General features: G+C 43.5%; 1 protein-coding gene across 1 annotated transcript; it reads right to left on the reverse strand.

Annotated features, from left to right (window-relative positions):
- Nucleotides 1-2,677: 2,677 nt before the first annotated feature.
- XG (Xg glycoprotein (Xg blood group)) lies at nucleotides 2,678-24,289 on the reverse strand. The gene is made up of 11 exons (XM_082220177.1): nucleotides 24,141-24,289; nucleotides 23,424-23,624; nucleotides 14,138-14,176; nucleotides 12,705-12,746; nucleotides 12,254-12,319; nucleotides 11,570-11,608; nucleotides 10,548-10,616; nucleotides 9,468-9,524; nucleotides 8,599-8,637; nucleotides 4,719-4,838; nucleotides 2,678-3,618 (listed from the first exon to the last, which is right to left on the reverse strand). The coding sequence occupies exons 2-11, from the start codon at nucleotides 23,479-23,481 to the stop codon at nucleotides 3,602-3,604; spliced, it is 546 nt and encodes a 181-aa protein (XP_082076303.1). The 5' UTR covers nucleotides 23,482-23,624; nucleotides 24,141-24,289; the 3' UTR covers nucleotides 2,678-3,601.
- Nucleotides 24,290-26,273: the final 1,984 nt, after the last annotated feature.

Raw genomic sequence — 26,273 nt, forward strand, 5'->3', positions numbered from 1 at the left:
CCCCTCCCTCCGCCAAGCCAAGCAGTGCCCGGGCCCCGGCGCGGAGAGGGGCTCGCCCGGCGCGCTGCCGCGGAGCAGGAGCGAAGCGAGCTCTGCTGAAGCATCAAACAGGCTGCGTTGGGGCCGGAGCTGGGGGGGGGGGTCGATCTTCTCACGTGGAGGCTGGGAGTTGGTAAAAAGATTTATATGCCGCTGAAGAAAAAGCAGTGAGCACAGGGGTGCCAAGTTGAATAAAATAGGGGGATCGCATAATCGATCACAAGACGCGTTGCGCTGCGCACACCCTATTTGAATGGCAGTGCCCATCAACTTGGGCGGGGGGCAGCACTTCAAATAAATTTATTTATGTTGAAGGGGCCTCGGCCCCCAGGAGTTGGCTCCTGTGGGTGTGCAGAATCGACACAATACAAAACGACAATCAAAAGATTTTAGAAACAAGTCGACGTCATGAAATTATCCGAATAAGTCAAGATAGGAAGAGTTGGAGCGCCTGGACTCTTTGTTAGTTCGTCTTTTCTCATTCCCACCCTTAGTTAAATCGCTCTCCCTAGTCTTGCCTTCGGCGGGGACGGCCTTGTTAAAAATGATCGTTGTGAGTTGCTAGAGTTGGCACTCTTTAGGGTTCACGTGTTCTGCCTCTTGTGTGCATCAGAAAGAGAGAGAGAGACTGCGTAACACTGAGGGGGAAATTACGTGGATGGATAGGGAGGGCAGAGAGAAACTATGTTAGAGTATTAAAAAAGCATAAAATACTTGATAACAAGAAGGGGCCATATTGGAGTCAGTGTGGCATGGTAGTTAGCGTGTTGGGCTAACCCTGGAGCACCAGGATTCAAATCTCTGCTCAGCCATGTGTCCCAGAGGGTGACCTTGCACCTCTCTCAGTCACTCTGCCTCTTAATCTCACTTACCTCACAGTGATGTGAGGATCAGAGGCATACCTAGGCTCCCTTGCGCCATTGGCAAGGAGATATATTGGAGCGCATGGATGGATAGTAAATGTCATAATAATAACCCCAAAGGTAGAGAAGAGGGGCTTAACCTTCCTCTCCCTGTCAAAAGCTCTCCTGGCTGCTATTTGCCTTGAGGGGAGAGTGAGGTGGTTGCCTCAACAATATATTATGGGTGTCATGAAAAGGCAGCAAAATGTTAGTTATTTAATGTAGTGTATGGCAGTATTTTTAAGCCACAGATAGGGAGAAATGTGCATGTGTTTTTTTCCTTCTGTCTCAAGTGCCAGACTGGTTGGGCTGCATTGACACAGCAGTTTATTCCATTTCCCCGAAATTGCACATTATATTTTAGCTTTCACATGACATAAAGGCCTTTTCTGGAAATCTAGTGGAATCTTGTGAAACTCATCTCCATATTAATTAGCACTCATCTCCATATTAATTGGCAGTGGTGGGGGTGTGTGTTTGATCTGCAAAATGGAGTGAGGGGGAGATTCCCCTCCCCAGTGAATAAGGCCCAAATCTGAATTTAGATTCTCCTTCACCTCAATATGGCTGTCTTTAAGCAAAGGAAAGAATGAGGCTCCACCATGCAGCCTGGGCATATCACACACTGCAGCTTCATATAGTAAGGATTTTTGCTATCAGATTTCTCTTACATCTCTGCTTGTTGCCTTCAGGCATTACCTGGCCAGAGTTCTTGTGCTTACTTGAGAAAGGAATGTTAATAACCCACAATATTCAAGTGGTGTGTCTCCATGGGAACTAATTGTTAGAAGATTGCTTCCTGACACTGAGAAAGGGTTGTGGGGCACATATTTCCCCCTCCCAGATAAGAATGATGGAATCTTGGTTTGCGCATGGAAAGAAATAATAGAAAGGGTGGTTTGTTTTTAATCCAGAGAACAACACAAAGGGCACTTCCAGACTGTCACTGTTGGACAATTTCAGGTTTCACAGTTACATTTAAACTCTCATGCAACAAACGTGTGCCCCCGCTGCTCTTAAAAGTGAGCATAACAACATTTAAAGACAATTACAATATCTGACAAGGGCAATCTAGCCATTGCAAAATAAATTTATATAGCAAAGGAAGTATTTAAGAACATAGCAATTGAACCTTGGTATGAGAATTGGGGTACTACAACTGCTCACCCTTTTGATGAAATATTGTGGGGTATGAACTTAAGTATCAAAACAAACAGATAAGGACAGGCTTCTAAGGCACACTGCAAACACCTGGCCTCACTTTAGATTAAAGTCAGGGCTGGGCTTGTTTATTCTAAGAATACCGGTACTTTTTTGAAATATGGCTGAAGACCACACACAAAGGATTCCATCTCAGACTCTCTCTTTTTTACTTTTAATGTGCAGCATATTAATATATTTAAATACTTATTCCATTGCAATAGTTCTTCATTTGGCACAATTGTTCAAGTGCAGTTTAAGGCAGAAAGGAAAACAACAAGAACATAATCCCCCCATAAATTCTGTAAATAATAGACAACTGATACACTAACAAAGATGATCATGAGAAATCATTATGTATTAAAAATAGACAGAAAAGTCAGGGGTAGGGGGAAATCCCACCACCACTTTTAAAGACAATATCCCCAAGCCAGAAATCCTTGAGCCCAACTAGGAGCCTTGCAGATACCAGTAGAGTTTTTAACAATGCACAATTCATTTTTTTTATCATACCAGACTGAATCCAGATGGGAATGTGCATTCAGAAACATGTTTATTTGTTCATGTGGATCCACATATCTGATTGAGGGTTATTACTTGCAAGTGAACCCAATGTGTTTCATATCTCACAGATACCAAGAGATTGAATTAATGAATTAAAGACTAACTACCCTGTCCTTCCAGACAATTGACTAAAATCAGAAACCTCAACAAAGTAACATTAGCAACCAATATAGATCTAAAAAGCAGATTTCACTAAAAAGCAGAAGAAAATAAAATAGCCTTTGCCAAGTACTTAAGAGCATGCCACCAACAGATAGATCTGGGGAGGTCATTCCATTGCCAGGGCAGCACAACCAAGAAAGCCTCATAGCCAAGACCAGGGTCTCTGTTACTGATTCTAATACACAGACAGGTTTGCTGGGCAGAATGCAGTTTCTCACATAATCTGGATCTGATGCTGCTTTGACTGACTAGGACACCTGCTGCTTAATAAAATATTACCAAAATGCTTTAAAAAATGCATTAGTCTCATCCAAATAATGAGTAATGTCTGAACTGAGATAAATCACTTCATATTGCCATTACAAAGATTTATTGATATTCTGATTGTCAGTGGCAAATAAACCTGTGCATTGCTCAAAGCTACCTCCAGGGTAGCGACCGTGTTCCAATTACTCCCTGAGTAAAACAGAAAATATAGTTGAAAGACTCCCCCCCCCCTACGAAGTATGACATTTAGAAACATTTAATGTCATATTAATGAAGAACTCTCATGTAGTTGTGTGCAATTAAATAGTTTCTAGCTCTGAAATACTGGTTAACAGTTTTCACTCAAGGAAAATGCCATATTACTGAAAACCTCAATGGGAGAATTTATACATAAATGTAACATAGTGTGTGAGAGTTTATAGATGATCTTCTGGAGGTCAGTATTTCTCAGTTGGTTTCTTGATGGTTTAGACAACTGCCCCACCTAAAATGAAAGATGTCATATCAATTTAAAATAGAGGCATGCATTACTTAAAGTGCAGTGCAATGCAAATACACTAACTAGGGAGAAACCCCTGTTGAACACAATGGGACTTGCTTCCAAATAAAAGACAAATGCCTAGGATTATGCTGCATTATAATTATAATTTGGCAAAATCCATGCACAGAACGGAGCCTATATGCTCAAAGGAACCATGAGTTTGTGTAACCACTGGTTTATCAAACTTTTACATGGCAATTGTATCTGCTGTGACTGCACTGGTAATTCTTCCAGTAAACCTGTAAAGTGTGCATTCCTAAACACAGGGATATGCAGTGCCTTTTTTCCCCTTAAAAAAATGTTTAGGGGTACCCTCATTTTCCTACTCATATTGAAATACTGCCCCTCAATGTGGCCAAACTTAGATTCACAACATGTTTAGGGGTATGCGTACCACTGCATCCCCCCAGGAAAAAAGGACTGGGGATATGCAATTGTGAGCTTCCAAATGCATGTCCTTGAATGCTTAAGAACTTTATTTCATGTGTGTTTATGATTCCAGCCTTAATGTAGTTTAGAAATCTGGCACGATAGAAGTTGAAATCAGGAAGATTTATTCTAAATGTTAAATAGTATTTCCCAGCTGTAGTATTTCTACTTTTGTAGAAAAGAATGCATTTCCCCCCGCTCTCTTGACTCTCTAGTTCTGCTATGGGTAATGCAGGGATTATTCTTCCCACTTCTGTTTGCTTGGAGAGTCAGATATCCCCAGTTATTCGGGAAGAGTCCAGAGTTCAGTGTTAGAGCACACGCCTTGCATACCTAACATTCTGGGTTTAGGAATGTGACTCTCTGACAGTAGAGGTGGGAAATGCCTTAAAAAGAGTTGACAGAGTAAATAGTAAAAGGCTAAACCAGAGGTGGGCAGAAGGAATCTAGCAGTAAATCTCTGGGTGAATTGAAGTAGATTGGCAAGAACAAAGAATCTCTAACTCATCTCTTCAGTTTTGAATTTTCATTGCAAGTGGTTTCATCCATTAGAACCATGATTATTTTTTGGTTCATCGTAGCAAATACGTAACTCTTACTACAGTTATTCTTACCTCTCGGTTTAAAACAGTATCTCTTTTTCTTGTAAGCAGTGTAGCCCGCTATTGCCCCACAGGCTAACAGCACAACTGCAATCACAACAGGAGACGAAATCTGAGCTGCCGAACTATCCACTAGAGATAAGGGAAGGAAACACATATTTCTCTTCTGAAATATACGAATATTCTGTTTTACGTATAGAAACTGAACCAGCACACCATGGTAGTTTCACACATCTATATTTTAAAAATTATAACAATCCGTGTCAGGGTGGTCTAGTATTGTTTGTTTACTTTAAGAAAGAGAGATCTGAGTAGAACTGCTCATAATCACAATAAATGAAGCACTGACTGACTACCAGGCTTTGGGAAGGAGGTGTGAGGATCTGGCAGAGTCTTGGAGCCCTCACACCTCCTTCCCAAACCCAGTATCTGCCAGTGAGGGCTGGGGGGCATCAAATGTTACCAAGGGCTACCAGAAAAGGCCACATGCAGACCTCCCTGAATTAGAAGGAAAAGCAGATACACAGGCCACCAAGTGGAGCATGCTCTTGATCCATGTTGGGGACATACCGTATTTTTTGCCCCATAGGACGCACTTTTTCCCCTCCAAAAATGAAGGGGAAATGTGTGTGCGTCCTATGGGGCGAATGCAGGCTTTCGCTGAAGCCTGGAGAGCAAGAGGCATCGGTGCGCACCAACCCCTCTCGCTCTCCAGGCTTCAGGAAGCTATCCACAAGCCTTGCAAGCCCGGCGGGAGTTTCCGCAGGCTCACAAGGCTTGTGGGCAGCAGACTGCTTCGGGCGAGTGTCCGCAAGCCTCGCGCGCCCGGCAGGAGGTCCCACCGGGCGCACAAGGCTTGGGGCGGCAGCCTGCAGCCCGAAGCACATGGAGCCCTCCGGAGGGTACCCCGTGCTTCGGGCAGGTGTGCGCAAGGCTTGGGGCGGCAGCCGCGGCGGGGGGGAATAATTTTTTTTTATTCATTTCCTCCCCCAAAAAACGAGGTGCGTCCTATGGGCCGGTGCGCCCTACAGGACGAAAAATATGGTAAATGGCTTCATCCACAGATAATGCCTTCACTTGACTGCTGTTTACTGCAAACAACAACTCCAGGGGCAAATAAATGCCTGAGTCTGGGAAAGTAGTAGATAGGTAGCCGTGTTGGTCTGCCATAGTCAAAATAAAAAAATTCCTTCCAGTAGCACCTTAAAGACCAACTAAGTTAGTTCTTGGTATGAGCTTTCGTGTGCATGCACACTTCTTCAGATACACTGAAACAGAAGTTGCCAGATCCTTCTATATAGTGAGAAGGTGGGGAGGGGTGTTACTCAGAAGGGTGGTGGGAATGGGAGATAGGCAGATAGCTGAGAGAGCCTCTTGACGACTCTTAACGACTGTAATGGGTCTTACAGGAAAAGGCAAGGGGTGGGAAGGTGAGAAATGGTTTAGTTATGTATAGTGAGATAAGAATCCAATGTCTTTGTTCAGCCCAGGTCTTTTCATGGTTTTAAGTTTGGTAATGAGTTGTAATTCAGCAGCTTCTCTTTCCAGTCTATTTCTGAAATTCCTTTGTAGTAAAACAGCTACTTTGAGATCTTGTATAGAATGTCCTGGGAGATTGAAGTGTTCTCCTACTGGTTTCTCTGTTCTGTGATTCTTGATGTCAGATTTATGTCCGTTTATTCTTTGGCGTAAGGTTTGGCCTGTTTGTCCAATATAGAGAGCTGAAGGACACTGTTGGCATTTGATGGCATACACAATGTTAGACGATGAGCAATTAAATAGTCCCGAGATGGTATGTGTGATGTTGTTGGGGCCAGTAATGGTGTTGCCATCAAATGCCAACAGTGTCCTTCAGCTCTCTATATTGGACAAACAGGCCAAACCTTACGCCAAAGAATAAACGGACATAAATCTGACATCAAGAATCACAGAACAGAGAAACCAGTAGGAGAACACTTCAATCTCCCAGGACATTCTATACAAGATCTCAAAGTAGCTGTTTTACTACAAAGGAATTTCAGAAATAGACTGGAAAGAGAAGCTGCTGAATTACAACTCATTACCAAACTTAAAACCATGAAAAGACCTGGGCTGAACAAAGACATTGGATTCTTATCTCACTATACATAACTAAACCATTTCTCACCTTCCCACCCCTTGCCTTTTCCTGTAAGACCTATTACAGTCGTTAAGAGTCGTCAAGAGGCTCTCTCAGCTATCTGCCTATCTCAGTGTTTCCCAACCGGTGTTCCGCGGCACACTAGTGTGCCGCGAGACGTTGCCTGGTGTGCCGTGGGAGGGAGGTGAGCGAGTCGGGCGGCGAGAGGCGGGGCGGCGGCAGCGAGGAGAGGCCGCCCAGCGCGGGGCTCTCGCCGTCTGCCTGCCTGGCTGCCTGCGTGGCGCTGACGTCACGGGGCTGTAACGTGCCCCACATAGGCACACGCGGGGCCGCGAGCGAGCGAGCTCCCACATCCCATCGCCGGCTCTGCACCAGGCGGTAGAGCTCGGCGAAGTCGCTGCGCTGGAAGGCCAGCAGCGCGCGCGCCTTGGCCAGGCTCTCGCCCGCCTGCGCCTCCAGGCACGGCGCCTCGGCGTCAGGCGGTAGCGAGCCCAGGAAGCAGCCCAGCCGGCCAGGGTCGCCCGCCTGCAGCAGCGCCTCGCACACGCACGAGACCTGCTCCGCCAAGAAGCGCGGCGAGCGGGGAGGATCGGGCGCGGCGGAGGCCAGCCCCGCGCTTGGAGAGGACGCAGCAGCCGTCGCCAAACCCGATCCTCCTCCTCCTGCTCCACCGCCGCCCTCTGGCTCTCAGCTGGGAGGAGCCTGCGGCGACGAGGCGGGCGCCGAAGTTGGCAGAATTTGGCGCGCCTCCTCGGCAGCGCCTTCGTCCTCCTCCTCCTGCCTCTGCTCTCCGGCGGCGGGGGTGCGCCGCCCTCCCCGGCCGGGGGGCTCGGCGGGGCCCGCGGGGAAGGAGGCCATGTTCGTGGCGTGTGGGATTGCGGCCCCCCTCGCCCGCCTCTGGCCCGCTCCCCTCCCCCTGCGCGCTGCCCTAGCCGTGCGGGTCTCCTCCCCCTGCGCCGCCGTCCCCTTTCCACATCCTAGGAGCCGCGGTCCGCCTTCCGCCCCCGGGCTGCGGCGCGGCTCCCAGCCCGGGCTGGCCTCCGCCTCCTGGGACGCGCGCCCACCCCCGCGGCCCCCCAAACTTTGGAGCAACTCTCCAGACGCTTCTCCCCCGCCTCGGTCTCCCTCCTTTCCACTTCTCTTCCCCCCTTCCTTCCCTCTTTCTTTCTCTTTCTCTCCCACCCGCCTTTCCTTCTATTAACTTTCCTTTCCCCTTCCCATGTAGAACAGTCCCTGCAAATAAAAACCTAGCATATTTGGAAGAGGGATGCTAGCCTAACCATTACCTTCTATGCTGTTACTATTTTTTTTTTTTTTTTTACATAAGTAAAAAGTGACCTTTCCCCATCTGGCATGGTGGTGTGCCTCGAGATTTTTTTCATGAAACAAGTGTGCCTTTGCCCAAAAAAGGTTGGGAAACACTGGCCTATCTCCCATTCCCACCACCCTTCTGAGTAACACCACTCCCCACCTTCTCACTATATAGAAGGATCTGGCAACTTCTGTTTCAGTGTATCTGAAGAAGTGTGCATGCACACGAAAGCTCATACCAAGAACTAACTTAGTTGGTCTTTAAGGTGCTACTGGAAGGAATTTTTTTATTTTGAGTCTGGGAAAGTGATTTTCAGCAGACGGGGGACCTCCAGCTACTTTTTATTTAAAATGAACATGGCCAGTTTGAGGCTGCTTTTTAAAAGCCCATTTATCGTAAAATGTACTTTGCTCCATAATATACACCAACATTTTTTTAAAAAAACTGTACACCAGCCTTACCAGTGTTGCCACCTTGATTTGAAATGTGGTCATTGCCCCCTGAAATGAGAGACAGCAACAAAAACATGATTTTGGGGGGAAGAAAAATAGAGAAATGTCAAAGCCACGCCAAGCTATTTAGCAAGATTTGGTTAAAAATACTCTGCTAGAGTTATGCCAGTTATTAGGATGCTAGCTTAACCTTTTGTGCTTTCATTCTGTATCAGCAATAAGAATAAGGATAATACATACTCCTCGGTCAATTACAACTTTTTATAAACTCTTTGGCAGGACATTAATGTGGACATTAAGATATTGCTAGGCCCCAACACAGGGATGCGGGTGGCACTGTGGGTTAAACCACAGAGCCTAGGACTTGCTGATCAGAAAGTCGGCGGTTTGAATCCCTACAACGGGGTGAGCTCCCATTGTTCGGTCCCTGCTCCTGCCAACCTAGCAGTTCGGAAGCACGTCAACATGCAAGTAGATAAATAGGTACCGCTCTGGCGGGAAGGTAAACAGCATTTCTGTGTGCTGCTCTGGTTCGCCAGAAGCGGCTTAGTCATGCTGGCCACATGACCCGGAAGCTGTATGCCGGCTCCCTCGGCCAATAAAGCGAGATGAGCGCCGCAACCCTAGAGTCGGTCACGACTGGAACTAATGGTCAGGGGTCCCTTTACCTTTACCTAGGCTCCAACACAGATCAGCCTCAGCCAATAGCTAAGGATGAGTTGAAGTCCAACAATATCTGGAAGGCCACAGTTTTCCCATCTCTGTTCTATGAATTTCTAAGAGTGCAGCTAAACTAATAATGCTGATGATATGTTGCTATGATATGTTGAGAGGAGGACTGTGAACCAGTGTGAAGGACCTGAATCACTGTAGGTTACCTGCTGGTCCTGGAGGTGGAGGTCTTCCATCATTGAGATCCAAATCATTAAAATCACCTACAAATAATTAAAATTATGGTATTAGTCTTTTTCTCCAAAGTATCCTTCCCAGCTTTTGCCAGGATGAATGCTAATATTTTGCAAACATCTTTCTTGGCTCAAAGGCAGTAACCAGCCTTCAGCCTATATCAACACCAGGGTTTCCCAAACTTAGGTCTCCAAGTGTTTTGGACTACAACTTCCATCATCCCTAACTAGCAGGACCAGTGGTCAAGGGTGATGGAAACTGTAGTCCGAAAACAGCTGGAGAAACCCTGATCTAGAGCTAGATATAAGAAATGAGCTATCTTTAACCTCAAAGCATCCAGTTGGAGTCTGTTCAAAAGCTACAATACCTAGCAGTCAAACAGACAGAAAATTGCTGTTCTGACAACAAAAATAGTACAACAATATATTTTCAAAAAGCACATATACTGTAAGATATGTGCTGTTTTTGCAGAATGACTCTGGTCTTCCCCAACCTGATCTATTCAAGATGTTTTGAACTACAGCCCCCATCAGTTGCCTCTCTAATAGCCTTAAGAGTGTCTCAAGACAGATCTCCTTATCATCAACATCAGTCACTTTGCTCCTAAACTCAGTCCTAATTATCAAAATATATAGGCAACTAATTGTGATGCAGGTGGTGCTGTGGGTTAAACCACAGAGCCTAGGACTTGCCTATCAGAAGGTCAGCAGTTCGAATCCCCACGACAGGGTGAGCTCCCGTGGTTCGGTCCCTGCTCCTGCCAACCTAGCAGTTCGAAAGCACGTCAAAGTGCAAGTAGATAAATAGGTACCGCTCCGGCGGGAATGTAAATGGCATTTCCGTGTGCTGCTTGGTTTGCCATAAGCGGCTTAGTCATGCTGGCCGCATGACCCGGAAACTGTACGCCGGCTCCCTCGGCCAATAAAGCGAGATAAGCGCCACAACCCCAGAGTCGGTCACAGCTGGACCTAATGGTCAGGGGTCCCTTTACCTTTATAGGCAACTAATTGCTTGTTAAACAGCCTTTTGCATTTACCACAAATTATGCTTACCAGAATTAATATGGCTTCCTGGCTGCGGACGTGGACGTGGGTATGGCTGAGGGTTCGGAGGAGGACCATCTAGAAATGACAGGTACAATTTGAAGAAGTGAAAAATCAAAACAAGGCACAGAATTCTTGTTTGTTTGCTTTAGCCTTTGCTGGGCTTTAGTTCTAGAAATACCTTGAAGGTTTCCATCTTTAAAGGTTGAGCCTAACATGCCCTAACTGGTTTTACAGAGTTTCCTTTTTCTTTTTTAAAGTTTAGTTTAGTTAAAATCAAGTCCTGATGATTATTCCTTTTTAAAAAGTTTACATAAATATCTGTGTTATGTTACAAAAACACAATATTGGACCATAAGGAAAAAATAGCCAATTTACTTCTGTTAATGCTTCTGTGTCGGTAGTGAGAGCACAGATGTGGTAACCACAAGAAGCTCATGTGCACATTATTATTTCTAAAAGGTATGGATGAAAAATGCAAAACACACTAAGAAGCAAGAGTCTCAAACTTTTTCAATAAGGGATGCAACATGTGAGTCTTCTGATGCAATGCATATTTAAGGCTGTAATCCTATGCACCTTGCCTGAGAATAAGGACTATTGAGCATAGTATGATTTCCAAGTAAACATAAACATTCCTAGGATTATAATATCTTGCTTGTATGGTGGTGCAAGGCCTACATACCTTCATAAATTAACTACTCCATTTTTCTGTATTGCATCCTAAATATACCTGAAACTAGACTGAAGGTGTTAACTTGTCAATTTTAATGTTGACCCTGATTTCGCCATCACAATGAGTTCATAAATTCATAGAATGCACATGTGAAAAGGCTAAAGTCTGATTCATAACCCTGTTAATCCAGATTACATGGATTTAAATGAGTAATGCAGAATGTGTTTAGATGAATTTAAGTTAAATTAGCATTACAAGTTTAAATCCAACTAATCAGAGTTCATTGATTTGTGGATTTAGCTGAAAAAAATATGAAAAGATTATTGCAAAATGTAGGGGATGGACAAATACTTACCACCAGCACCGAGGGCATCTCCTAAGTGAAAGTCGGGATCTAAAAGAAATAAAAATATATTACAAATGGATGAGCATTATCAGTGTAGATAAAATACCAGTTTTCAGCAATAAATGAAAGCATTAAAATGGGGGGGGGAATGAACAATTATAACACCCATCCCATGTCTACACCCAGACATTTCATCCCATCATTTATAATCCATTTTTTAATCTAAAATTGGATAGGGATCCTGCAGCCCTTCAGATATTATTGAACTACCATCAGCCACAGCCACCAATGGTCAGTGATGATGGGAATTGTCCTGCAATGTATGGAATGCCACAGGTTCCCGTTCCTTAATCTAAAGTTTACATTCTCTCTCTCTCTCTCTCTCTCTCTCTCTCTATATATATATATATAGACACACACACATACATACACCACACACACACACACACACACACACACACACACACAAACTACAACAGTACACAGTGTATTTCAGGGCTGATCTGCTCAAGTCTGACATGTTAAGAGAACATTTCCCCCAAAAAAACTCATAATAGCAGGGAAAACTTAGGATAGAACTTAGAAAAGTACTAATCTAATAAGGATTTCCAAAACATTTATGCTTATATAACTCTAATTATCAGAAATAAACACTCTTTTTTTTTAGATTTTAAAAGTAAAAATAATTCTTACCATTGTTTTCGTTGCCACCTCCGTGTGGTCTAAGGTCAGGATACAGCTTAGGTCTGGAGTTGCCATCTATTAAACATTTCAAGAAGTGTATCCATGAAGAGAAACAAAATGGAAATCAGAATTAATGCTTCTTTTAAAAATCTGTATCCAGTCTTAACTATTAAATTTTAAATCTGCCTCATTAACAATGTAAATCATTCATTCCGTTATTTCCTTGGCCACCTGAATGTGGTTCATATATTTTTCTTTCCTTAGCAAGAGCATTGTTTTGACTTCCTTAATTTAAGGCAAGGGTCACTAGCCTTTATAGCACATGAAACACATTTGAAGTTTTGGGAAAGTGCCCGAGCACCAGCCACAAAAATGGCTGCTGTGTGAGTCTGGCATAACACAAAATGTCTACCACATCTAAAAGAGCATAAAAAGAGGGAGTATAATTACAGCAACTCACCCACTGAAGGCTTTTTGGTAGCTGGAGGAGGCTTTGGGGTACCTAACACAATTAAAATTAATGTATCATACAGCTTATCAAAAGCAGGAACAACTTGATATTACATTTCTCACTCCAAGTGAGACGGTTAAGGTTGAAATTCTATACTCATTTGGCTGCAGGGCAGCACTTTCTTCTTTCAGCTCAGGTGGCAAAATGGGACACACGACTCCTGACCTGTATATACATTGCATTGTGAAATATGATTGTCCTTTTCTTTCAAAGCAGGGGTTGGTAAGTCCAGACTTGAGGGCCAAATGTAGCCACCTAAGCCCCTCAGGGACTCTTCCCTGTTCCATGCCATCCTTATGCACTCTCATCTGACTGGAAGGTGTCCTTCTTGAACTGCAATAATGCCTCTTGCTTGCTCGGATGGAAGATGGAGGGGTGTGTGGGTGTGGGTGCGGTGTGTTAGAAACTTCTGACTTTTACATCGCTGAAATGTAGGCTGCCGGGTGAAGATAAGTATTATATTTGCCCAATTTTGCCTTGAGCCCCTTCAGGCACAGTGCCCAGGTGATTCCTCATGCAGGAATGTGGTCCCTGGACTGAAGATGTTCCCACCCCTGCTTTAAAGTAGAAGGAACTCCCAATGGTCTCTCCAGATTTATATTTTGTCACCTCCCTTCTCCCAGATAGCAAGTAGCTGATGCTGGATACCCCTGATCCAATCAAGAAGAATCGCACTTCGTGGCATGTAAAATTATGTTTAAAATGAAGAATTATTGGGCCAATATCCAACTGCCTCTTCTGTAAATCCTCCTCCAAACTCTACTCCTGGGTAAAGAAGGTGCCATCCAGAACCCCAAACTCACTATTTGAGTTTCCCTGTGCTAAAAAAAGGTTGCTATTTAGATAGAAAGACAAGTTTCTAAAAAAACAAACAAAAAAACCCCCCAAAACAACAACATGTACACACAATGGCATCTGTTGAGGGATTCTTCTGGGAGTATTGTGCATATGTAGTTCTTTGCATAGGTTGTTGGGTGGGAAGGAATAGCAAGCACAAATAGTTTAGGGAAAGGTAGGATATTCATAATTTACATACATGCTCCTTTAAATCCTAGATTTGGGTTTCGCTTTTGGTCATGACCAGAAGAGGGAGATCTCCACCAAATCATATTAAACATGTTCTGCCTCTTTTAAAAATTTCTTTAAAAAATAATAACAAGAATAAAAATAAAAAAGACTAATCTTGAACTGCAGCATTTGTTTACTTCTTTTAGACCCTTTTGTTAATTGTGTTTTGCTTCTTCAGAAAATTTACCCAGGATTCCACATTTATTTCTGTACAATGATGTCCAGTTTTGCCATTAAACTGAAAGAGGAGTCACTTGTTTGATGTTTAGATCAAAAAAATAATATTCAAAAAATTTTTTTGCCAGGAATCTTACCTTTGTCAAGAGCATCTGCTAAGTCAAAGTCATCATTGCCTATCAAAAGAACACAATAATTTAGAAAGACATTGTAACAGAATGCAAAGCTTCAATCTGCCTTGTCTCCCCAGAATATCTGCCAAGGATTCTGGCCTGCTATAACAACATGATGGCAGACGTGTAGCCTGAGCTTTATATAAAATTTGAAAGACTGTGGTTGCTCTGAGTTAAACTCATCTGGAAGGAACCCAAAATGAACTTTCCCCTCCCCAACTTGATACAGGTTAAGTACTTAATTCATTCCAGAGGTCTGTTCTTAACCTGAAGCACCACTTTAGCTAATGGGGCCTCCTGCTGCCGCTGTGCCGCCAGAGCCCGATTTCTGTTCTTATCCTGAAGCAAAGTTCTTAACCTGAAGCACTATTTCTGGGTTAGCAGAGTCTGTAACCTGAAGCGTATGTAACCCGAGGTACCACTGTATTAATAAATTTTATTTTCTATTCTGTTCCTAATGATTCCCATCACGGAATGTGCCTTCTTCCACAACTGTTGCACCCAGGTCCCATGGAAGATGGCATGACTGATGCAGTTGGCCCACTTGATTCAAAACAGGAACTCTCAGAAATGAAACATAATGATCTCATTTACAGAATCACACTAGCTTAATTCATCAGAATGAGCATGAAACATGTGATGCAGCCTCTGGAGTCTAGAAAACAGTTTGGCTGCAACTCCAAAAAGCTTGTTTACAAATTCCCAAAGTAAACTTAATGGAAGTGTTTGAAAACAAGTATTCTGGTTTGCAGGTATTGTTTCCCTTCCAAAATAAAAAGGATGTTTACAATGGTAAACAATGTGCCATCAAGATTTCTTCCTGAAGTCTTGAATTCTCTCCTCCTGCTGCATGGTGGCAAACCTCTTGAAACTAAAGGGACTTTCATAAACTGTGAATATTGGATAGTAGAAGATTATACCTGGCATTCCCAATAACCTGGGAATGCTTAAGATACCCAATCAGGTAGATTATAACTGTTTGCTCAGCACAGAGTTCAACTACTGGAGGCAGTAATTCTGGTTTTGTCTCCATTCTCCTCTCTGCTGAACCCTACAACAGCAACACTTGTACTCAGATGGAGGAAGGAAATAGTGCCACCCACTGAGCTGGTTGTAGTCAAGTGATGGTTGCCTGAAGGCAGACTGCAGTTGCTCTACTAGACTGAGAGTGTGAGGTTGTGTTCTGTTGGTGAAGCAAGCAGGGATTTGAGGAGTTTCTGGGCCAGGATGGTAAAAACTGGGGGTGCCATACAGATTAGAAATAACCATTTAAACTTGGGCCCAAAGCATAACTGAAAAGTGCAATAGAGATGATTAATAATTATATGGATGCAGTGACATTGTTTCATTAAGACCTCTTCCTGTCTGTGCTCTAGTTAATCTGTAGTCTTTCCATCACTCTGCAAGTTAAGCAAATGAGGCATTAGGAAAGACAAAGCACTGTAGCACATAGGAAATGTGAAACGGTGAAATAATTCCACTTTAAGTGCCAATAGAACTGCAGCAGTATAAAATCTGATTGATGTATTCACATAACATTGAGGGGGAAGCAGAATCAAAATTGCTTTTAGCATAGCTACAGTTGCTGTGCAGATCAGGAGACAGCTACTAAAAAACAAAAACAAAAGCTGCTACACTGAAAAACTTTACATTGTTTCTGATCAGAGTTGTGATGGCACTGTTTCCTAGCTTTGCTTTTTTTTTGCAATGAATGGGGTGGGATTCTCTAGAGCCTATGCGTTTATAATTCTGGATTGAATCTGAGGCTGAGTACATACCACATATTTAAAGTGCATCTTCCACCCTACAAAGAATCTTGAAAACTGTCACTTGCTTAAGGTGCTGGGAACCATGGCTCTGTGAGAAGAAAACTACAGTCCCCAGAATTATCGGATGGGGGTACTTTCAATGTATTGTGTGTATGTAGTCTTACATTCATTTTGGATCTGGAAAAATCAACAAGAAGTGACGTTTCTCATCCATTCTTACTTAATAACAATGTCTTCTGAATTGGGAAGAAGCCCAATTCAATGACAAATTCATCTCTCCACAACACATTTTTTTTATACCATGAGTACATCACAGTCTCTTGGGAGTTGGACAGCCCTGCCATATATCAACAGATTTTAGATTTTAGTTGCTCTTCAGTGCCCAGCAAATGCCTGGTGTTGGGGGGGGGGGAATGTTGATGTATCAATGTGCTAAAAGCCACACAGTGTTGTGAATAAATGTTCCGATATATTTTGTGCATGTGTGGTGAAATTACAGGACCACAGGGTAAGAAATGGCACCTTGAGTTAAGACAGAAAGTGGTGAACCACACTGTGTATCTGGTCAGAACCACAGTGCTTCAATAACAATCAGCCATAATAACCAACAACCATGCCAGCTCCTTAACTGTTCCTCTGAATCTGCCTCTAGAAAATATGTTAGGACAGTCTAATAAACTGATCTGGATGCTGAAGTAGTAAGATGTTATTAGATGCCCAAGACCCATCAGTCTTGATCAGCATGGCCAGTGATCAGTGGTGATGGGAGTTGTAGTCCAATACAGTGGCGTGCAGTGAAATTTTTTCATAGGAGAATAGTTAGGGCCAAAGGCACTAGCTTGCAAGGGCAACCGTTGCTCACCTTGGACATTGCAACATCCTGACACTGTGTGTGTGAGCATTGTGCCCCCCTCCCTAAACCAGGCAGAAGCTTCATGAGCTTTGGGAAGGAGGCACCAGAGGAACATTTAGCGGATTAGCTTAGTTCCCGTAGTCCACTGATGGCACACCACTGGTCCAATAACATCTGGAGGACCACAGGATTCCCATACCCGCCCTAGAGCATCCTTGGATCCCATTGACAAGCCATGAAACGCTTGAGGTCTGGGATCACTCAGTAAATCCCAGCGTGGCGATGCAAGGACAGATTACACTAGAAGCTGCAGGTGATATCATCAATGTAAAAGGCCATAAGTCAGTAGTAGGCCATTTGCTTTGCATGCAAAGAAGGTCTCAGGCTCAATCCCATACCTGAAAGGCATCTCCAGGTAGGGCTGAGAATGACCAGCATGTGAACCCTAGAGAGCTGCTGTCAGTTGGTGTGCAGACCATACTGAGCTGGATAGAACAATGGGTCTATTAAGTATAAGGTAGTTTCCAGTGCTCCTAATTCAAATGCTTGGAGTTGTGCAGACAGTGAAAATTGATTGGTAAAAATAGTCCTTTTCCGATAACAAGAGACAATCTCACCAAAAACATCTCCTCTGTGGAACATCTGTACATACCCAAACAGCAGAGTGCCAGTTTCTTTTTATTGCACTGCTTTGTTCCAACAAATCTGTGTTGAACAGCGGATGAATATTTTGAAAAGCCAGCAATATATGCTGTCTAAAGGGAAACTCATACCCTCCAACATTTCACCAATTACAATAGGGACGTCCCATTCCATAATGATAACTTTGCTATTTATACGCCACACATCTTACTGGGTTGCCCCAGCCACTTTGAGCAGCTTCCAAATATATATATAAAATATAATAAAAGATTAAATATTTTTTAAAAAAACTTCCCTTCAGATGGCTCAAAAGCTGGATAACTCCACATCCTCCAACATTTCTCCAATGAAAATAGAGACATCCTTAGGAAAAGTTGGACTTTCTGGGATGAAATCAGAAACTGAAATCAGGGATGTCCCTGGAAAATTGGGACAATTGGAGGGCCTGGAAACTATCCTGAAAATCTGGCAACATGAGTAGGGTTGCTTTCTAATGACAAAAAATGGAACATAGGCAGCTTCAGTGAATGAAAAATGGGTAATCGTTCTCCTCTCCAGTGATTTTTGCACTGAAGTATCCGTATTTTAAAACTGGAGGAAATAGGATGTGATAAGTGACTTCCTGGATGACACAAGCACCTCATTACTCAGTTCCCTCTAGACACCGTTATCGAGGCAATTTGCATGGTAATCTCAATAGGTACCTCATTACTGGCCTTTTGAGTGGTTCTGCAGTTGGAGTGCAGGAAAATGCAACTTTGTGAGGGAAATGGTTCTGTTGACACATAAGATAGAGGCATGCAGGGCACTCAAAGAAGAATCACACGCATATGTTCATGGTTTGGGGGAGCAAAGACTATTATTAGGGCATCAATGATTTAATTCATGCTATATTGAATTTTAATATACTGTGATTAACAGCCGGAAGAGATAATGAAGCAGAAGGGAGAAAACAGAGAGCAACCACAGTCTCTCAGTATCCTTGCTGCAGTATGAAATTGTATCCTTTGTCTTATCTAAGAATGAGAATTGCAAGGGAATATAGAAATAAATTATGGGGAAACAGGTGGCCCTTTATGCAATATTGTCAATAAAATAATTACCTCCCACAAAAGCAAATTCAGGTAGGTTTTGAGTTTTGATAAAAGAAATGTTGTAATTTTCTGCTAAGTTCTATTTACTTGTGGAATATTATGATCAAAAACAGTTTTGTTGATCATTGTTAATAATGGTTATATATCACCACCAAAGTTTGCTTTGTTTATTTTGTTCAGGAGAGTCACCACTACAAAGAAGCAATGATAGATAGATGATAGATGATAGATAGATCGATCGATCGATCGATAGATAGATGATAGATAGATGATAGATGGATGATAGATGATAGATGATAGATGATAGATGATAGATAAATTAGAAAAATGACATTGCAATGGGGGAATGGTGCAATCCTGCATTATTTTTCTTTCTTTCATAGCTTTATCTGTGGGCAAGCACACGCAAAAATGTCACACTTCAAAAACAGCTCCAAGCTGCATGGGTAGCAGGATCTGTGACATCAGAGGTATTATCAACAGTCAAAGAACAACCAACTGCATTTCTGTTACTGAAACATAGATTGGCAGGCCTTTGACCCTTCCTGTTTTGCGGTCTCTCCCCCACTTTAGCTCCTCATTATTTGCTTAGAAGTTACAGAAGCACAGACTTGGAAGGGACCATGGGCCTCATCAAATCCAACCTCGTATTCATGCAGGAACCTTGTAACATATACAGTCATGGAAATGGTTTCAGCTGGGTGCGTTTTCCTAAACTGAGTGTGTACTGCAGACAGGAAAAACAGGTTGATCAGCAGCACTGTCAACAATCACTTAAGACAGTGGCTCATAAGCCAAGGGAAGAGAAGACGATGATAAAGAAGAGTGAAAGAGGTTGCTTATGATTCAGAGGCCATGACTAACTTCCAAAAGGATCGCAGGCACAGACTCATGAACATGCCCCTTCCTCGCCAGTAGGTTGTCAACATGATTCATCATCTTGAAGCCATGAGGTGAGACTGGCATTCATGATGACGTTTAAACAACACTTAAAGATTGGGACTTTGAGGGAAAGGTGTGGAACATGTGACTGCAGTCCTCATGTCAGCTTCTTAGTACCCTAGATGTGTATTTGATACTGTGCTTGAAGCAGAGTCTAGTATGGACCAAGGATAATGGATACCCAGATGTAGATAGTCCAATGAAATAGTTTCCAAAGCAATCAGGATGCATTTATACAGCAAACAGGGCTATCGGGTATATGTGGACCTGAAACAGAGGATTGACAGGACTTCAGTGTGGAGCATGGACTATTTGGAAATATTCTAGGGCTATGTTTGGCCTTGGGGGGGCCTGACATTTTAGGGAAGGGTGGGCACTCAAGTCAAGTGCAAATCAGTAGTATCAAAAATAAGTATTGGTAATGAGGTTTCACTACAAATACAGTAGTCCCTCATGAGGACATAACTGAAATCCTAAAGCAGACTATGGATTCTGTCATAGGAGCAATATACATTATTATTATTATTATTATTATTATCATTATTATTACTACTACTACTACTACTATCAGTCAGCGTCATATAATACCACCCTTCATCCAAAGATCTCAGAGCAGTTCACAACATAAAAATACAACTGTTGAATTGAATATGTCCTATAAAATACACCGTTCAATATACATGCTGCTTCTGCATTTGAAAATTGAAGTCTTACCAAGTGTCATAAAGAGGCAACTCCCAGTCTAATTTTTTTGTAGAACAAGAAAGTCCACATACCAGACTTAATGAGATGGTGTGGATTTTCATTCTTCACCTACTCAGATGAACTTTCTTCTTCTCTGGAAGACTGTCATCCTTTCAGTCATTCATTAGTTATGTGATAAATTGAAAAGCTTGTCCAGTCCACCAGTTTTCAGGCAATTATCGTTCATTTCAGAAAAACTGGACTAACTTTTGTAAATTAGGACTGTTAGCGTTAATGAATTAAGTTTTAAAATGTATGAGTCAAAAAAACAGCTTGTTCAATAATGCTCAAGACGAAACACTAGATCGGGAGTTTGCAAGCCACATAATAGATCTGTATGGATAATGCACCTATATTAATACAAAGATCACTTATTTTTATGGCCAGAACTTGCATTCCTCTCTTTTCTCCTTCTGGTAAAGACTTTCACTTGCAATTCAGAGTTTGCAAAGAGCATCTGTTCATTGCAGGCCTTGGGTTGTTTCTGCTTCCATAGTTTGTAATAGCAAAGCCATGCCTAGGCCTATAATCTTGCTGGATTTTGCCTCCTGCCTCTGCCCTCTTCCTCCATTGCATGCAAAAATAAAAATGCAAACTCATGAGATTACCAACAAATAATTGGTACTATTGGAAGTCTGAACTCATTACATTATGTATTTAAAAAGCTTGTTGGTGCTTTTTTTAAAAAATAAAAATATAGCAGTACTGATTATAATGCTAATAAGCAGCTTCCAGATTGCAGTAAAAGGGCTTGACGTTTTTAAAAAAATGCAAAATGAATATGACCAAGTTGTACAATCCTCTTTTGTAAGCATTCTGTTTATCCAAATCTGTAATTTAAAGGTCTAATAATTACAGCTGAATACACTTCCGTTAAGTAGACTTTCTAACAGAAAGAGGTGGCCGCCTCAGGAAGCTGATGTTGGGTATAATGGAAAGGCAACAAAGGGTTCTCTCCTGCCCTCCGCCCCCTTAATGTATCATTTTTATCTGTTATTGCTTGTGGGATTTTCTGCCTCAAGGTGTCAAAATAATGTGACCAGCCTTGGTTTAGGTTCACCATGACTAGAGATAAGACATTTTGCTGCCTGAGGCAGAGCAACAAATTCTTCCTTAAGCTGCATACACACCATATATTTAAAGCACATTCTCCCCACCCCCATCATCCTAGGAACCCTAGTTTATTCCTCACAGGGCTGTAAGTCCCAGCCATTTAGCAAACTACAATTCCCAGGATTCTTTTGGAGGAGGCCATTTTCTTTAAATTGGCTTTAAATATATGGTGTGTATGCAGCCTCAGTGAAAGAAGGTTCTGGACTTACTCCCAAATATGTGTTGATGGGAGTTCATCTTAAATTAGGGTTACCATACGTCCAGAATTTCTGGAATCTGCAGCTGCAAGCAGTGTCCAGGTGGAAATCAGGAAAAAGCTCAACTACTTTTCTGTCCGGATGTTAACATTTTCAAATATGGCAACCCCAGCTTAAATAAGACCAAATATTGTGTTTGCCGATGTGCTTCATGATAATGTTCTGGTCCAATGAAAAAGTTATCACCACACGATACAAAGAACCACAGTTGGTTGATGTTTACATCTTAGAGCTATATAGCTGGAAAATGGCCCCTTTGTTGGAAATGAACTGCAAAATAATAAAAAGAATATTTGTTGTTGTTGTTTATAATCCAAAGAAATGATCGGGCAACAACACTTATGTATATAGAACTGATCTCTCTAATTATTATTAATGTTAGATGCCCCTGCTCTAACCAGAGGCGGAGCTAACTGCTCCAGCACCTGGAGCGGCACACATGCTGTGCACTCGGGGGGGCAGGCCCATGGGGGCGGGGTGAGCGTCCCAGGGGGCAAGCCACCCATAGGGGGTATAGCGAGCAGCCCATGGCGGGCTGTTTCCTGGGCAGGGGGATGGAAGGAGCCACACCGCTTTGCCAGCAGCCTTCCTCCCTTCCCTCTTCCTTTTGACAGCTAAGGGGAACCCCCCCCCAGGAAGCAGCCCAAGCTGGGGGGGGGCAATGGCACACCACCTGCCCACAACTCCCAAGCCTCCCCCGAGCTGTCAAAACAAAGGGGGAAAGGCCACCGATAAAGTGGCGCAGCTCCGCCCCTTCCCCTGACAACTTGGGGTAGGCTTGGGAGTCGCAGGCGGGTGGCTCACCAAATGTCACCCCCCCTCAGTGATGACCCCTGGCTCTAACTAGACATGTGTTTGAAAGTTTATTTTTCCTTATTGGAGAAATACGTACATACCAGGGGAAAAAGAAGCCTTATTAAAATCTGAATCTTCTAACCTGTTTGAATTATCTTATTCAGTCATTTTCTTTTTTAGGCACCCCCAGGGTTTTATTTACTTAACAATGTTTACAGACTGTTGTTCAAATGAAGCTTGTTCAGAAGGCAGCTTACAACAACTTAAAATACTGTTTTAAAAGCTATCATTAAAACAACAAACATGCAAACTGCATACAAGCAAAAGTAAGAAACTGCCATTACCCTTAAATGCCAAGTGGAATGAAATAATCTTCAGATGTCCACTGAAAATTACTATAGGGCATCTTTGGGTATATTAATCCACAACTCTGGAACCAATAGAGAAAAAGACCCGCTCCTCGGGGATGATCTCAACCATCTCACCTTCCTAAAGGAGGGAAGCTGGAGCAGGCTCTCATGAGCAGACCTGAAGGCCCTGGTGGCTTCCTATGCAAATACTCCCTGATACACCCAGAATGCAGAGGTCTGTAAACAAACTGTTTGCCAATATGGATGTTTTAGATGTCTTTTCACCAGCCTATGAGTGTCAAGAGATGGGGAGCCATGTTCTGTACCAGCTGCTGCTTCAGAACAATTGTCAAGAGTAGCCCAATGGGTTTAAACCAATGTGGAGATCACAGAGGTAGAAATGTGGGCAAATATCTTCTCTTCCAGCAGCAGGAGGTGGAGCTGGCAAAGTAATATGTTGCATACGGGGCACTCTTGTCCACATCTACCATCTGGATGGTTGGAAGAGCACTACCACCCACACCAAAGTGAGTGAGTGAGTGAGTGAGAGAGAGAGAATGAATCTATATTTTCATCCTAGGCATAAAATGCAGGAAGGACCACATCATCAACAAATTACGAGCCTATTGGGGCTTAATGCTTTATTGACCACCCCATGCCAGATATGAAAAGAGCCACAAGGGCATCTTACCTGTGACCGTGAGCAGAAAGCAACCTGCACACAAAAGGGCAGCTGCCAACTTCACCATGGCCTTGCTTGTCTTCCTTTTGTCTGAAGTGGATAAGGGAGTCACAGCTCTACAGTTCCTTTCCTTGTTTCGTTAAGAAGAAAGACCCCCACGCAGATGATGACTGTATACTCCCATTAACCGCTTGTGGTCTCGCAGGTGTCCTACCAAGAAGCCCACGCCACACACAGGAGAAAATGTTTGGAAGGCATCAAAAGCTGATTGCAAAGTATCTCAAACAAACAGTTGGCAGCTGCATTATACAACACCCACATCTGCATCCATTCACCTATGAGCAAGAGGCATGTAGATTCAGGAAAAGGGAGGGATCAGCTGTTTGCAGCCAGTCAAAAAGCACAAATTAAGGCTTTCCCCAGCTCACCTCCCTTCCCACAGAGAAGACACTCAGTGTTCGGAAATAATTGTCATATGATTAAGCAGCCAAGCAGGGTGTGGCATAAGTATGCATTATGCTAATCCCCGGCAGAAGGAAAATGTCTGTGAAGCAAGCTCAACCAACTTGTTGTAAAATCACCAGAGAGCTGTGGGTCACATCTTTGCTTTGCAGAGAATGAGTGCAAAGCGTCAAGGAGGATCCCCTTGTTGAATTTCCCATCTGTTATTACAATAGTTGAGACAGAGAAAGGATGGAACGAAAGCCCAAATTATACACAGGCTACCTGTAAACAAGCTGTCAAAACATGTCCTGGCCATCTGTAGGTGTTGCACTGCAAGAACTTGAAAAGCTCCCTGACTGAAAGCTTGATTCACTCAGCTGCTCATGAATCATATGATTCAACTGGAAAAGAGAGAGCAAGTTTCCTCACATTTTGACTAGCAGCATAGCTTGCATGTGACAAAGCACAGAACAAGAAATAACTTGGGATTAACATGCTGCAAAACAGCAACTTAAGTTGCACATTATACAGCCAACCATTTAGTACCAAGATGCAGGGTGATCATGTAAGATTAGTTTTGAGTAGGCATGAGTAGTTTTGGCAGGGTTATGTTTTCCGATAATGCTGCCCTCTTTAAAAGATTAACAGTGTTGGATATACTGCTGTGGAGAGTCAAGCCATGTTTGTCTTCAGTGGATTTTATTATATGTTGTTGTTGTTGTTTAGTTGTTTAGTCATGTCCGACTCTTCGTGACCCCAAGGACCAGAGCACGCCAGGCACTTCTGTCGTCCACTGCCTCCCGCAGTTTGGTCAAACTCATGCCGGTAGCTTCGAGAACACCATCTCGTCCTCTGTCATCCCCTTCTTGTGCCCTCCATCTTTCCCAACATCAGGGTCTTTTCCAGGGAGTCTTCTCTTCTCATGAGGTGGCCAAAGTATTGGAGCCTCAGCTTCAGGATCTGTCCTTCCAGTGAGCACTCAGGGCTGATTTCCTTCAGAATGGATAGGTTTTATCTTCTTGCAGTCCATGGGACTCTCAAGAGTCTCCTCCAGCACCGTAATTCAAAAGCATCAATTCTTTGGCGATCAGCCTTCCTTATGGTCCAGCTTTCACTTCCATATATCACTACTGGGAAAACCATAGCTTTTACTATACTATTTTATTATATATATAGACATAAACATATAGACAACCCCCCAGTCTTTCCTGCAAGGAAATCAATGCTGAGATACATATTTCTCCCCATTTTATCTTCACAATAGCCCTGCGAGGTAGGCTAGGTGGACAGATAGGACTGGCTTAAGATCATAAAGGTAGCTACAATCCAAGGCCACTAGCCATGTGTAATGGCCTGGGACTCGGGCTTAGGCTCGGAACCAGAGGAGACCCAGTCTGCACTGGATCCTTTGCCTCAGGCATCATCTGAACCAAGTCTGAGGCCTGATCCTGAAGAGTCCCAGTCTGCAAAGGTTCCCCTGCAACAAACACCAGCTGGGCTGAGTCAGGGGCCTGAGCCTGCCCTGGCTCCAGATGTGAGGATTACCTCATTGCCTTCAGCTGGGCCATCACTTACAGCTGCTTCCCTACCGGTTTGGTCAGGGGAGGTGAGGCAGCCCCTGGGTCTAGTAACCCACCAATGTCTCCTGAGCTGCAGAGACTAAGGTCTGAGAGAAGGAGAGACCCGAGTACTCGCAGGAGGAGTGCTCGCCTTTGGGCAAAACAGGGAGGTGAGTCGCCAGGGGATCAGGACCGGCTGCTACTCCGACAAAAAGGCTGTCGGACCTCGCCCCAGGTTGCAGGAGCAACATTGCTGTATGCTAGATCCCGTACCTGTCCTTGCCTGGTTTCCTGCCTCGTGTCCTGCCTTGGCCCTGTCGGACAGACTCCCAGCAGAACCTTCAGATTCTGGACAGGCCCTGGACCACATTTCATGGGTTACCCCCAGGCCCAACACACCATGATGGCTGCGTACTACTTTCAGGATCAGAGGAAGTATCTGTATACTACTTCAGAACCTGCATTTCTGTACACATTACTTGTCTAGAAATACGCATTGAAAAATTCAGAGAAGGGTGGATTTCAAGGCTGATTTTGTTTTGGTTCATGCAATGTTTCAGAAAGTATGAATTTGGGTAAGGGTATCAGCTTTGAATGTGATCTGAATCCATTTTCTTCCCCATCCCTACTCACTACTTCAAACAAATGGCAGAATCCAGAACGCCCATTTCTGGCACAGGCACATTTTTGTGCAAGGAGGGATGGAGAGGGGGGGGGAGGGCTGTTCCAGGATCCTCAGCCCTGGGCCTGCTCTCCCAAACTATTATCTTTTGGGGGCTCTGGGACACTAGTGTTGTATTGGTCAACTTGCAGTGGGCAACAGAATGAGAAAGCAGCCAGCCACAGGCTGGTCTTG

Source organism: Podarcis vaucheri, assembly GCF_965113315.1.
Source record: "Podarcis vaucheri genome assembly, chromosome: 4".
Taxonomy (NCBI): domain Eukaryota; kingdom Metazoa; phylum Chordata; class Lepidosauria; order Squamata; family Lacertidae; genus Podarcis; species Podarcis vaucheri.